Source organism: Sceloporus occidentalis, unplaced genomic scaffold (assembly GCF_023333645.1).
Source record: "Sceloporus occidentalis isolate IW3139 unplaced genomic scaffold, rSceOcc1.0.p SCAF_5, whole genome shotgun sequence".
Classification (NCBI taxonomy): Eukaryota; Metazoa; Chordata; class Lepidosauria; order Squamata; family Phrynosomatidae; genus Sceloporus; species Sceloporus occidentalis.
In genome coordinates, this window is record NW_028316985.1 from 158959887 (window position 1) to 158975445 (window position 15559).

At 36.9% G+C, this 15559-nt stretch overlaps 1 protein-coding gene across 8 annotated transcripts in view; it reads right to left on the bottom strand.

Moving 5' to 3' along the window:
- Nucleotides 1–7705: 7705 nt before the first annotated feature.
- Nucleotides 7706–15559, bottom strand: part of UGT8 (UDP glycosyltransferase 8) — a 51314-nt gene continuing 43460 nt past the window's right edge. For all 8 annotated transcript variants that reach the window (XM_089525904.1, XM_089525900.1, XM_089525906.1 and 5 more), the window contains 4 exons: nt 13576–13718; nt 11147–11223; nt 10100–10319; nt 7706–9930 (listed from right to left, as the gene is read on the bottom strand). In XM_089525904.1, coding sequence (XP_089382030.1) covers nt 9567–9930; nt 10100–10319; nt 11147–11223; nt 13576–13718 — 804 coding nt within the window. In that variant the 3' untranslated portion in view covers nt 7706–9566. The remainder of the gene's footprint in view (nt 9931–10099; nt 10320–11146; nt 11224–13575; nt 13719–15559) is intronic.

The window sequence follows — 15559 nt, forward strand, 5'->3', positions numbered from 1 at the left end:
TTTTTCTGGATTCCCCTACTCAGCTACTCGAGTATTAGTTTTATATCTTGTTTTATCTGTTTTATTGATTATTGTAATTTTATCTGGATTTGTATGCTGCTTTGATCTGAATTGGAAAAGTGGGATAGAAATAAACTATTATTATTACTATTATTATTATTATTATTATACAGTCTGATCTTTACAGTGGTCAGTTAAGTGTTGACATGTGAGTGCAACAGATCTGCTAACCAAACGTCAATTTCCTAGGGTTCAAAACCTCCTCTGGGAAGACTCTCTTTGTTACAGTAGTGAGGACTCTTACATAAATATATGTAGTGTGCCATGAAGCCAATAATAATAATAATAATAATAATAATAATAATAATAATAATAATAAATGTTATTTATATTTCCCGCCTCTCCCTGCAGATCAAGGCGGGATTACAGGGGAAAAAATAAAATGTAAATGCAATGTTATCTAAAAATACAAACAATAAAACAGTCAGCAATACTGCCACCAATCATTAAAATATCCAATCATCATCTGTTCCCATACTATTGAGTTGGAAGTGGGGGTGTTCTTTAGAATCAGTTATAGCAGATCAAATGGATAGGCCCGCAGAACCTTGTCTTTGCTCATACCTGTTCATTGATTGGAATTTGTAAATATAATTTGGTTCGGCTTTTTTTTCCTTCTAGTCTTCCTTTGTAATCTCCTTGTTCAAGGACTGTAATCTTTAAATCCCATAATTCATGTCCAAGAAGGTTTGAATGTTCTGCAACTAGTTTTGGGGTACTGACATTTTCAATGTCAGATTTATGTCCATTTATCCTCCTGCATAGCATCCATCTTGTTTGACCACTGCAGAGTATAGAGGTGCACTGCTGGCCCACATCACATTGGATGAACAACTAAATATACCTCTGATGTTGCTAGTTATGTCTTTGGCCCCTGTAATATTGCTTCCAGAGTAGCTCTGGGGACAAAGCTGGCCTCTGGGTTTGTGCCAAGGTCTATTTCCACCAACTATTTCCACCGTCTCCATACCTGCAATGTAACATACTTAGAGGGTGGAAAAGACTAGGTTCAGTTACCACACTAGGACCGGAAAGGGTGAAATTCAAATCCTTCCCAAGTACAAAACTCGCCAAGGCCTCAAGTAGATGAGCCTCTGGCAGATCCAACTGCAAGCATGGCCTGAGCAGCACAGGAGCATGGTGACAAGACACCACAGTCCCTAGGCCAGTGGCCGCTGCAGTCCACAATGGATCGCCAGCAAGGAGTGCTTCTTTTGCAGTCTTTTGTAGTGCCTTACGCGGCCGCAGCATTTTTTTTAGCCCAATCTAGGGGTGTGAACAGCCAGATAGGCTCAAAGGTGGCATTTTTTGGCCCATCTGCTTCAGGCCTGAATTATCTTAGGTCACTCACTAATTCTCAGACCTGCCCACTGCCAAGGTTTAGTAAAATGTATACTCCCCTGAACCTCTTAAAGGACAGTCAGTGTGCCAACTAAAGGTGGTGGCAGGTTTGGGTTCTGTCAATTAAGTTATGTGTATTATTGGTTGTGTTTTATGTATTATTAAACAATATCATCTTTAATAAAAAAATAAATAAAGGTGGTGGCAGGTTTGGGTGTGCAATGCCGGTACCCTGGTGAGATCAAACCCTTCTACCCAAAAAAGGCTCTGAAGCTGAATGTAAAGTTCAAAAGGGGGGAAATTTAATTTAAAGGACAAAATAAAGATTTTTCTCCTCCCCAGCTCTAAACAAAAGGTACTTTACAGTTTCAGCAATCTTCCAGATGTCATCTTTCTGGGTCTGATGTTGGTTTGCTCTCCTCAATGGAGCTAGTGCAGGGTCTTTCAGCTCCTGAATTCTTTATTCACCTGTTGTTGGTAACTAATTTGGCTGAGGTGTAAGAAATGCCCTTTCCGGCTGTCTGGGCCTGTTTGCCACCAAAAGACAGCTCTCTGCCTGCTCACACCAAAGACTGCTCCCAACTAAAGGCTTCCAGCTACAACAGAGCATGCTGGGAAAGGGCAAACCAAACCTGGAAATAATGCAGGGGAATCCTACAGCTCCTCTCACAACTAATACAAAGAACTTTCCTACACTAAAATATTCTATGGCCTGAACCAACTCGAAAGAAAATGCAGGGGGAAATTCAATCAGTCCTGGCAGGACATCACAGTCAGGTTATAAATGGAATAATAAATATTTGATCAGTAATACTCTATTAGATACATCCCTAAACAAATATTTAATTTTGGCTTTTAGAAACTGGATTTAGCTAAGCAGAAACCACCTTTGGACTTACCTCGCTTAAGAGTTTTGATGTAAATTCTGTGTTGATAAAACAATCAATCATGACTTGATTGTGGATGAAGATGCTTACCTAACAGGCACTGCAATGATAGTGTGGGTGTTAGGTCAGCAGTGGTCCTATCCAGTTTTGTCCACTTGGACAGTAGCTACAAAACTCACTCTCCGATTTGAGAGTCGGAGGGAGGAGTTGCTGTTATCTATAAGGATGCCATCTTTCCCATAAGAAAATATATCAAATCTTGAATCAGTTTTGAGGTTTTTTATATTTCCTGGGCAGAACAATGGTGCTGCTGGTGAACTGACCACCTTGCTGCCCAAAAGTCCTTTCTTCAGTTGGGCAAGGTGGACTTAGAGGTGGTGCTGGATGATGGTGCTGTGGGACTTCAACATCCACATCAAGGTAGTACTTACAGAGGAGCTTGAGTCTTCAGGGTTACTATGACAAGCATTGTGCTGTCTCAGTAGATTGTTGACCTGACACATTCTTAGCAGGACAGAGCCTAGAACTGGTGTGTGTGTGTGTGTGTGTGTGTGTGTGTGTGTGTGTGTGTGTGTGTTTTAAAGTTTGAGTGTGTGAAATATGATAAAGGGGAGCTCAACAATATTTGAATTGGCAGTAGTGGACTCTCCCTGTAAGGTTGAGGGAAAAATTAAAGTGGTTTCCACCAGAGATGTATAGATTCTAAAGGATTCTTGAATGCTTCATAGTGCTTTTTCCAGCTGATAGGGCTGGAGATATGGATGAAAACATGGTTTCATTACAGTATCATGAGATGGAAAGGTCCATTTATACAATTGTTGGTAAGGACCCACTTCATTACTGCAGAATCCATAATTCAGCTTGGTAAACTGACAATCTATGGACAATGAAATAGGCTGGTTGACAGCTAGAGTGTAGGTGGCATAGATCACAAAGCATTATCAAATAGCAACAAGAATACTTTGTCAGTAGTGAAGTTGCCACGATTTTACACTGCTCAGCTATAATCACAGTGAAGAGCCTTGGTTATATGCTGTAACTTTTCCTGGGCACTAGCTCATCAATGTCAGCTATGGCTGTACAGATCCCAGACCAATGCCTGGATGATGTAATAGACTGGATGAGCCAAACATATGAAGCTGAATCCCAATAAGATGAAGGTTCTATCGATTCAGTGTCTGGTCTAAGAATTGGGTAAAACTTGAATGGCTTCCTCTAAGGGAGGAAGCTAAAGCAGCAACTATGTTAAAGAGTACTCTTTGATCCAGCTTTGTCATTGGAGACTCTTGGGACAAGTGGGTACTGGTCCACTGTCACTGTTTAGCCGTTCCTGAACAGTGATACCCTAACACAACAGTTTTTGCACTGTTCGCTTCCTAATGAGACTAACATAATGCCCTCTATATGGTACCACTCTTAAAGATGACTTGAAAGCTTCAGCTAGTACAATAGAGTTATGAAACTGTTGGCTGAAATGCTGGATAGAAATCACATAGCACTGGTTTTAAAGGAATTGCACAGACAGTCAAGACACTTCAAATTTGAATTTAAAATGCTACACAGCTTGGGATCTTGATAACTTGAAGGAACCTCTCTTCTTATACATACTTGACTGAGGTCTGGGGGAAGGGCTCATCTGTGTCTCCCACTTCTGAGAGCAATACATCCTAATATAGGAAAAGAGCATCACTACTATGGTGCTCCATTTGTGGAATATCCTTCTCATGGAGGTATGACTGGTGATGATGATTATTTCATTCCAACACAAGTTAAAACCTTTTTACTAAAACCTTTGGATTCCAATTGCCTCCCCCCCCCCCCCCACCGTCCTTCCAAACAAATGTACATGGATACTGTTTAAACCTGTTCAAAATTTAACAATTTTACATTACTCTTTACATTATTTTATCATTTTAAATTCTGATTTTTTAAAAAACTGTTTGAATTGAGTTTGGACAGAATATAAATATTTTAATAAATAAATAACATGAATATCAGTACATCATTAAGCGCAGGAACTAGGAGTGGTGCTACAAGAGAGAAAGGTAACAATGTTTTATCATGAATATACTGCTGAAGAAAATTTGGCATGATTACAGCTGGCCTAGATTTAGAAAAGCAACTGATAAGTCTTGTGTACAAATTAAGTTTGTATTCAGGACTGGTATGTCTTACAACAGAATATTATATGAGTCCTATTCAGGCATTATGGGAAGCAGGTAAAAATCTGAAGACCCCATCTCCTTTCTATGTATTTCCATACACTTTACATATAAGGGTTGATCATCTGAACAGGAAAGCATTCTCCATGTGTAGATGCTTTCTCTACAGTCCAGATCTGTTGGAAATCAGTATTCTGATTAATTATTGTGCACTTTGGTTAACAAAGGAGGTTCTATTCCACAATCTGATCTTCCATGTTTAAAGGATGATGGAATCCATAACAGAGTGAGATTAGTGCCGTCCTCCTCATCCTATATTTATTACACCCACTTTTCATAACACCTGGATACAGTACTAAACATGCTTTTGTGGGGGGGGGGGGGGACAATGTCAAGGTATAAATATGCAAATACAATCAAAGCATTGTACCAGTGTAGAGAAGCATGGACAATTCTCCAGGTAAATTTTCTATACAAAATTAAAAACAAATATTCAAGCATAATAAAACACAAAAAACCTTATTCATTACTAAATCCTATTGTGTCCTTCCTTTTTCTTTTTAGTTCATTCTGACATTTGATTATTTTTTTCTAGTTCTCCAGTATTGAATGATTAAAGAAGAAATAATAACTAATATTGCTAAAATAAATATGTTACTTATATCTACCGCATGATTATAAACTTTTCTTTTCAGTATTTATATCTTATACCATATAATTACCCATATATTTAAATTCATTCTAGACCTATAACATAGTCCCTCCCCTCCACTTAACCTTTAAGTATTCTACCAAGGGTTCCCATTCTCTTTTGAAAGTTTCCAAATATTTTTTTCTTAATAAATATGTCAGTTTATCTATTTCTATAATATCGTACAATTTCAATAACCAGTCATTTACATTCGGAGTTTTATTATCTTTCCATCTGTAAGTGTATAACATTCTGGCAGCAGTTACCATATAAAATATTAGTTTGCCATATCTTTGTTACAGTTTTTTGTCTGTCACTATATTTAATAGATACAATTTTGGATTTTTGTCAATCTTGTTGTTTAAGATGATTTCTATTACGTCTTGAATTTCATTCCAATATTTTTTGAAAGCCCACATTTCCACCACATGTGGTGGAAGGTACCAATTTCTTTCTCATGTTTCCAACACTTGTTTTTGGCATTTTTAGACATTTTAGCCAATTTATAAGGTGTGAGGTACCAAAGAAATTGCATTTTGTAAAAAAATTCTTTCAGGTTATAATTTAGTGTAAATTTTAACCATTTTGACCATGTTTTTCCCCATTTGGCTAATTCTATATTTTGACAAAGATCCTGGGCCCATTTTATCATATGTGGTTTTTGGTCATCTTCAAGTTCCAATTTTAACAACATTTTGTAAAATTTCCTGATCAAGTGGTTATTATCCGATTTAATTATTTTCTCTAATTCTGGGTCTGTTTCACCGATAGTATTTATTCTAACATCCATTAGAAATCTTTCTCGTATTTGTCTGTATGTAAACCAAGTACAACCGCATCCTTCCAACTGTAATTGTAATTTTATTTTTATTTCTTTCTGACCCGTATCAATTAGACCTTCATATGTCACCCATCCATCTCTCCCTATTTGTACTCTACTGAAGAAAGCTTCATTTTAAATGTCCATTTTGGTATAGTATTACACCACTTTGGTTTGATCTTCATCCAGACCCTTAGAAGAGAACGCCTAATATAGTGTAATATATACATTATTTCAATTATTATTAAAATACTTGCTGGCTGACCTGTTTAAGATGAGAACTGAAGAATGTGTGAGAGTTTAAAAACCCAAACTCTTAATTCTTCTTGCTCTGGAGTCTTGATAAAGAAACCGTCCTCATACAAACCAACAACTTTATCACATTAGCCTCATTCTTTCCACAACTGCATTAGAGAATGAAAATGCAAACATACTGGTTTAGGAGTTTCATTATAGCACATCTCCAGGATAGTGTGACTAGGGCTGTTTCTGGCATGAATGGTCCCTCGTGCCCTCTTCGACACTCCCCCTTAATTCTGCTTCCCTGCCGTATCCAGCATGCCTTCTGGGTTTTTAAAAATTATTTCTAACACAATTCTGGAGTTATGGCAAGGCAATTTAGTGAATCAAAGTTGAAAGAAAAGAAAGTGAAAAAGAAAGAAAAGAAAACCAGCCTGTTTGGAAATAGTGAAGGGGAGGGGAGAGAGGGAGATTGACAACATGCCACTGTTCAATGTTGGAACTGCTGCAGAAGGAACATATTGAACCTGAGGACTAATGGCACAGCAGCACAGCTGGGAGCTTACTGATGGGTTTTCTCCATCAATGCAAAGGTCCACTCTAACCACACTTGGAAAGCACAACAGCAACAGGTAGGGGGTTACATCATACAATAAGCATCACTAAAGGTACTATTTTCCAACTAATTTTAACTAACACCTTGTTAGTTAATTACAGTGGCACAATTTTGATTTACGTCATTACAATTCACTTTTATGATTGTTGTGCAGGCCTGAGGTCTGTTCCAACCATAAAATAAATAAAATGTCCCATTTGCCCTATAAGCAGCACAGCCATTTCCATGTTGTGAGAGAGCAGAGATGTGAGCATGGAAGCATCCACCTATTTTCTGGTAACTGGCTGCATGGCAAAGACATCATCTGCAGAGAACACTCAAGGACCCTTGAAAGTGTCTGCAGATGCTTTTTGCAGTGCATCCAGCTACAAAAGAACAGTTTGACACAGTTCCCCTCATCCCCCGGCTCTCTGACAACATGGAAATGGCTGTGTTGTGTGGGTGGCACTATTTATATGGGGAGTTTTTTGGTGCAGGAAGCACTGGAAAATATAGCAGCAAAGATGTAACAACAAGATACATACCTGCCTGCTAACACAAGATCTTGCCAATTGATACTATTCAAAATTGCTCACAGTGTGAAAAAGAAACAGCTATATGTGTACTAGAAACAAAGAATTACTGAATTTGCGATTTTAAAAGTTATCCCCATTTTATTAATTAGTGGAGGATTAACAGGCAGATAGATGTTTTCTACTATAAGCCTCAAGACATTCTGCTTCTCTTCTATGTCCTTCTACTTAATTTTTTATGTAAAGAAAAGAGAGAACAGGTAAGATAGCATCAAAACAGAGAATACAAACAAAAATAGGGAGACAAAGAGGGAATCAAGAGATATATTTGTACGTACTGTATATGGGATGTAGGCAAATGCATAAGCACACAAGTGTGTTCGAATAAAGATTTGATTCCAACAACATGTTTCTATATTAAATCCATGTTTATTGCTTAAATTGTATCACAGTGGAGATTAAATTATTCTTAATCATCCGGTCAGTGCTTGTGTACCTTCTTTAATATGAAAAACATTGAAACCAACTCATTCATACACTCTAGGTCCTGTCACTCTCCCACCACTCATTGCCTCTTTGAGTTCCTTTAGTTACCACATACTGATAGGATTGTAAAAAGATAAAGCTAACAGGCTTATTGATAATACAATTTTTTCAAGTATCTGGAAAGCAGTACAATTGCCTGTACCGAATATTAGAAATTTATTTGCAATGCTACTTTATTGCTATAAGATAGAGGCTCCTGATGGGATAATAATGAAATATCATGTCACTGTGTACGAAGAGGATTTTAGTATTGTGTTGTTTTTCAGAACTCTTCCTATGTTAGTAAAACAATACTCGCTATACTTTTTCCCCTACCACTGTCAGACATGGGATTTGAAACAGAAAATAAATAAAAGTCTACACTTACAACATGTGCAGTGCAAATTCCAAGTAAACAGAATGACATGGAAATTAATGAACTCATAGTTGCCAACACTGGTTTATCAGGACAGTCCCAATATTTTTTTCAATGCCCTGGAATCACATTCTCTGTTTAAAACCAGAAAAGTCCTGTATTAATCACAGTGATTGAAAGAGTGTTGTGCATAAAAGGATGCTATGAGTGTGAGCAGAAGTAAATTTTCTAATTCGTTTTCTAGGTTTAATGTCATGCATGATATCAAACCTCTACAAAGACAGCAGTAACTGACCAAAAGGATAGCCTCATTTGATTCAAAGGATTGATGTTGGCAACTATGTAACATGGATTGTGTGGCCCAGACTTTCATAGGGAACACAGACAGAACTAAGTGAACCTCTAAACCACTGTGGTTTGGGGGCAGGACTTAATTATAATAATATAATAGCAACGACATTCAACTTTATAACAAATTTCCAAAATGGTTTGACTCTGCATTGCTCAAGGGACAAAGAAAATCCTTTTCCAAAGAGCCCAGGACAGATTTCTCTCTCAATCTGCTTCATTTTTTTAAATAAATCTATCTATTCTATCCACACAGCCCTTTTAATTATTAGAATAAAACATCTTTAAAATGTCGCAAATTATGGATGTGGGGAAAGATAAAGAATGAAACTGAAATATACATAAATATAAAATTACAGCTTACGGTATTCTTGTGCAATTTCCTTTTCTCTAAAGAAATGGAAGAAAAAGGCAGAATTAAGTAGAATATCAAAAGTATGGTATTTTGATCATATTCTTCAGTATCTTGTAAGAATATGATTTTTATGGCTGCATTTATACTTGTCTACTGTTCCATACTCAACACCGCAAAAGTGACATCAATTAACTTCATTGTCAGATAACATTGAACCTTCGATAAATAAAACAAAAATCTCTTTGCTAAAATATCAATGAGAATATGAGAAAGGGAAGAGCTTTTGCAAGTAAAAGGAAAAATTGCCTTTATCTGGGACGCACACATTTAGATTCACTAATGGAAATCATAAATATACTTACTGAAATACTTTGGAGAATTAAGGCTTCTAAAAAAACTTCAGTGCCTTTCTGAATCAGTATTAAGAATAAAATATATTTTGCATTTTAGGTTGTGCTTTGTTTTTCTAAAGATTTTCCTTAGTTCTGCAGAATTTAATTGCATAAAATTACATACTGTAGGGGAGCATTAGAACTGTTTATTGTTTTACTTTAAGTAGGTGTTAGACTAAGTTACAGCTATAAAATTCAATTATGGAATTGATTCATTGCTAATGTACATTGGGTAGTTGGCTCATTTCACCTTTTTTTCATGTTTAATGTGGCCATTTCTTCTATACTTGCCGTTTGGAATCCCATTTTGATAATGTCCATTAATGGTAGTTTGTTCATTAGTGGACCAAAGATGTTTGCTTTGCTTGCAGATGAATTTTGCTATCCTGGCCAAAATGTAGCAGAATAAGGCAGTACCAAGCAGTATAACAATAGCAATATCCAATAAGAAATACTGATATAAAGAGACTGTGTAAACAGCAGCACGTAAATGCTGTGCTCCATTATGACGAAGGATGTAATTAATCCAGTAGACTGTTCGATCAACAGGATGACTTGGTTGGTCTTTATGAATTTCAGATAGTTTCTGAGCCTGTCGTCTGTAGCTGTGGAACAGTAGAACAAAACAGGTATTTTACATTACGCCATTCCAACAAATAATTTATCATCATCAAATATTATTTTATGTTGGTTAGGCAATGAGATGAATGGCTACAGAGTTCATAAATTTATGTTTGTATATCAGTGAAAGTCTGGAAATGAAAAAAATCTTACCTGGGATCATTAATAACTTTTACCAGTGCATTATATAATTCGTCCTCAGTAAGTGTCTTCCAATTTAGTAATATCCCCATGCCTTTGGCCTGCACTCGTGTCATGGTGTCATAATGGTCACCAAAAAGAGGAATTCCCACCACAGGTACACCATGGTACATGGTTTCAAAAATGCTGTTCAGGCCACCATGACTAAGGAAAGCCTTAATATTGGAATGACCTATAGAAGTAAAAAGAGAGGTACACAGAAGAAAGGTTTTCATCTATCATAAAATATAAAAAAGTATTAGATATCAGAAACAGAAATACACATACAACTTAACATTAGAATAATGATTTTCCCATCTCCCATTGGCCGCCTTCTGCCTTTCTCTTGCAGATAATTTAGAAAACCTTTCACTGCTTAAAGGCAACAGAGAAACCAAGCCATTTCTTGCCAAACCCTTTATCCGCCTGCATTTAAACTACAAATGAGATCAAAGATCTGTCTCCTTGATTCTAAATGTTGGCAATAACAAATCAGCTACTTCAGTTTCTCTAATGATGCCAGAAAAGGGTGTAGCTAGATGCAACACAAAGGTAATCTGTTGCAATGCTATCTAAGAAGCAATAATATAGTCCGTGTTTCATTAATCATTCACTAATCACTAATTCACTAATCATGTTAAATATTACACTGATGTACATAGAAAATATTTCAACATTACATTTTATAGCAAAAAAGGGGGTGTCTGCCTTCTTAACAACACAGCACTACTAAGGTTCTTAAGCTTAAAAAAAGAATAGCAACAAATAATTCACATTTGTTTCATATTTGTGAATAATTCACATTTGTTTTTAGGTGCAAAATCAGGCTGTAACTGCTTGATGCAATCTATCACAGAAATTGGTGACAGAAATCTGCTTACTGGAAACCAATGATTCAACTGGCCTAAGAATTCAGCTGTAATATTGTTTGCAGTCACTGTTACACCAAGTAATTAAATAGAATATAATGCTTAATATCATACAATATCAATCTAAAATTCCACTTCCAGTACTACTCACCTAACAAGTCATTTTGTGGTAACCATTCTATGAGTTTTGTATTGTTACCTAAATTCCTTGGTTTTTTCCCTGAAAACCTAAAACACAAGATAAAGCAATTTCAAACAATATTCTAATTAGGGCATTAATTTACCTATCAATTTGTGAGGTGCTTTTTTTTACTGTCCAAAGGAATGTATAATAAAATGACCAATACACTTGCGTATAAACTGACCTCACATATCATTATTTAAGGCCAAGGTTAACCTGTGGATAAGGCAAGAGTAAAACCTGGGGGCATGTAAAGGTTGTAACCAAGGATGTAAAGGATGAAGGAAAGGAAAACAATACCAAAGAACTTATAAAATTATGGCAGGAATAATTGTTTGGGTTCACATGAAAGGCTTGATGGATGAACAGTAAATGGTGTGATGTGTGTGTGAGGCAAAGAAGTGTGGGAGGGTCTAGAAAACACTCTCGTGTCAGAAATGATATGAAGGAAGAGCTAAGTCACAATATTAATTACAGTCGGCCCTTCTTATACACGGATTTTTTTATACACAGGTTCCAGCATACACAGTTTGAAAATGTTCCAAAAAAGTATAAATTTACCTTGATATTCCATTTTTTATAAGGGACATCATTTTGCTATGCCATTATATTTAATGGGACTTGAACATACACGGATTTTGTTATACACGGGGGATCTTGGAACCAAACCCCAGCGTATAACAAGGGTCCACTGTATTATCGGAAAAAGAATCATCCCTTTCTCTAAGCAGAGTGGCAAAAATTGAAAATGTAATACATCCTGGGAGGAACACAGACCCTTTCTACTCTCTCGGTGCTCCTTTGAAGCAAAGCAACAAAGAGCCACTGCAGCCACTATTTTATCACCAAGGCATTCAAAAAGTCCAGAAGTTGTGCCACAGTGGAAAGAGTAGATGGTGTTGGTGCTTCTTTTAGCTTCTCTCAGGACAGACTACACTCAGAGAAGGGGATGGTTTCTATTTCAATATGAGTTAAAGTACAATACTTACTTTGTCCCTGGATAAGTTGACCCAGGTTACCTAGACTTATATATGAGAATATACAATATATAGCTGTGCTAGGAAAAGATATGAAAACCAAGGTAATGAAATGAACTACACTAATTATGGATATAAAGCCAAAACACAATGTAGAACACATTAACTAATTCCTTAGGAAGAAAACTGGCATGTGGTGGTAATACAAAAGGATGTTGGGATTTAAATGAAAGAATTCCATAGTTTTTGCTTGATATTGCTCCAAACCACACTGCAGAAACAATCCAGTTTGAGACCACTTCAACTTCCCTGGCTTGGTGCTAGAGAATTCTGGGAACTGTAATTTTGTGAGACATTTGGCCTTCTCTGTCAGAGAGCTCTGGGGCCACAATAAACTACAATTCCCAGGATTCCCTAGCACTGCACCAGAGCAATTAAAAAGGCCTCAAACCAGATTATTTCTGCAGTGTGTTTTAGACCATTGTTATCTTGATCTACTTCCTTTTAATCTATTTTGAACTGAAACGAATAATTCTCCTGACTAAAGCAGGTGGTAGATAACATGGCCAGAGAACTCCTTGTATAGCTAATTGCCAACATCACATATTTTCTGGCTATCCATGAAAGCTCATACTAAAATAAAAGCCTCTAATCTTAAAAGTGCTGCCACATTTATTTATTTTTTCTCCTCCTACCTGCCTCCTTTTTATGCTGCAAGAGACTAACATCAGTACCTCTTTGAAAAATATATTCTGGCTGCCTCTCTTACCAAGATTCAGACAGCTGAACATGCTTTAAACCAGATGGGGGCATCCTCTGGTCTACATCGAACCCAGAGCTAAATTTCATCAAGCCTCTGTTGTTGGCATGTTCTGTTAGCTCCAAAGTTGTAAGTAAGGTGCATGTTCCTATACCCCGGATAAGAGCATGACATGCTCTTAGTAAAGTGAGGAAATATTGGGTACCACTGCAAATTTACATATCTTTTGTTTACACACAGTTGCTAAGGAGTTGAAGATCCTAATGCCTTGTAGGCAAGACTTAAGTCTCCTCGATTCTCCTCCAGCTTAGAACCAGCTCCATCTGGCAGGTGAAGAGGCAGAAAAGGCCACTATACCTTCAATGCCCTTTAACAAATCTTGACTGGCAGAGGATGGTTAGCATGCTTCCTTTTTGCCCACGATTTTGTGATCTATTTCAAAGACGCTGCACAAGGTCAGAAACATTAACAGAAAAAATGAAAAGATATGTCAGAGCAAGAAAGGTGGCTAGATCTGCCCACCTTTGCCTCTGGCTCCATCCACCTTTCCCACCAGAGTAAAATTGACTGTTTCCATAGACTAATGGGCCTTAATGGAAAATAAAACTTCCCATGTTCTGCCTTAAATTTATTACAAATAACTCTTGCACTATTAGACTTACCTCCAAATAACTCTCTGAGGAAGTCTTGCCAGAGCATGTGCCAATTTGCTTGCTATCTCTTCTGACAAGTATTTCACTCCTGCTCCAAACGAAACAAGTACAAAGCCATTTTCATTAGCACCATCCACCCAGGTTTGGAGATCCTAGGGAAATAAAAAAACGTGCTGTCAAAGCTAGCAGACAAAACGTCTTTACTAGAAATATTCTATTAGAAAACTACGGGAAATCCACATTGCAATAAATTTTTTGTTGAAGACAGATCAACGAAAGTGTTTATAGACATTATAATGGAACTCTCCAGATGTTGTTAGAATGCAGCATAGGAAATGTTGAAAAACAATGAGAATTTCAATTAATCAACACCTGGAGGATGCGTAATTCCCACCATCTATTATAGCCTGATTTCAAAAATGTAGTAAGAAAGAAGCAGCAATTTTGCCACAGTGATTGCAGCCAGTAATTTGGAAATAAAGTTCATGTTGAAGATGGTTGCAAGACTGAAAACATTACAAGAGAAATGCAGCAATAGTGGAGGCTGCCCTTTTTTGCTGTATAAATGATGATGTTTAGCTATTAAGTTTTGTAGTGTTAGCTTTCCTTGTAAGCCGATACAGCACACTAATTAGACTCATCAACTATAACCTGGAAGGCCCTGGTTTCATGTTTGTCAGCATATCATGAATTCACTAGGTAGCTTTCAGCAAGCCACTCTCTCAGCCTCTTATTTGTAGTTTGCAATATGGTGATAATACCAGACTTTAGGAAATTGTTACAGAGCATTTTTAACTTTTCAGTGCTTTGAACAATGCAAGTAGGGGTTTTTTTGTGCAAGGTAAAAGATACCTCAATTATCACATATGAACACAGGTAATTTTCACAACTAATGAAAATCTTAGAGATAGTCCACAGCTATATGTTTCACCTGGCACTAACTATACCGCCATCCACATCTAGCTCTTCTACAGGCATCTTTCTTCAATCCCACAAATATATCTTCTCTTTGCTAGATTAGAGGAGGGACCATTTCACAATTCACACTTTTCAAGCCAGAGGAAAAAAGTTCTGGGGCATTGGACTGGAAGGACTCAGTTTAATTTCATGCTACCTTGGAATAAACTGTCCACTTGGAACATTCCATGATGATTCCTGGCCTCATAGCACCAACCAAAGCCATAGTCAGGCATACCATTTGGTTGCAAGATTTCAATGTCACAAGTATAGATGCAACTTAGCTCAGTTCAATATAGGGTGCACTCAGACTGATTGCAAAGTCTCTGATTTTGTTTCTGTTCTTTCTAATTTTATATTAAGTTAAAATAAAACAACAGTGAGAATTGGTATTCAAAGTCTCTGGCTGTACCAAGAGCTAACAGAAAATGCTATGGGATAGACAGAACATCTACGAATCTCCAATGTGTTTCGGTCATTTGATTGAAGATGTAAAGAGATTAACAGGAAGAGATGGCCAAGGCAATAGGACAGAAGACATAGGTTACCTACTTCTAGTATCTTCCATACTAAATCAAAAGTCACTAAAAAGAGGTAAGCAGTAATTAACAAACAACAAAGGTCCTCAAAAATACAACTGTGTTAGTTTGTAGAATCAGTATGTAGAGAGATTTTGTAGCAGCTTTGAGACTAGCTGAAAGAAAGAAGTTGACAGAATGAGCTTTCATAGACTTAAGTCTACTTGCATCTGAGGAAGTAGACTTAAGTCTACGAAAGCTCATGCTGCCAACTTCTGTCTTTCAGCTAGTCTCAAAGGTGCTACAAGGTCTCTCAACAATGGTCCTCAATACTCTTCTCCTAAATGTGGCAGCACAACTATACAACTACAGAAATGCATTTTGGATTTGACTGCTGGGTGTTCAAATTATACACCAACATTATCACTTTAAAATTCTCAAAACTTAAAGTACAGTATGAATATAATTATCATAGATTTTTAAACAAAAGCAGACAATATGTTAGCTACAAGATAATG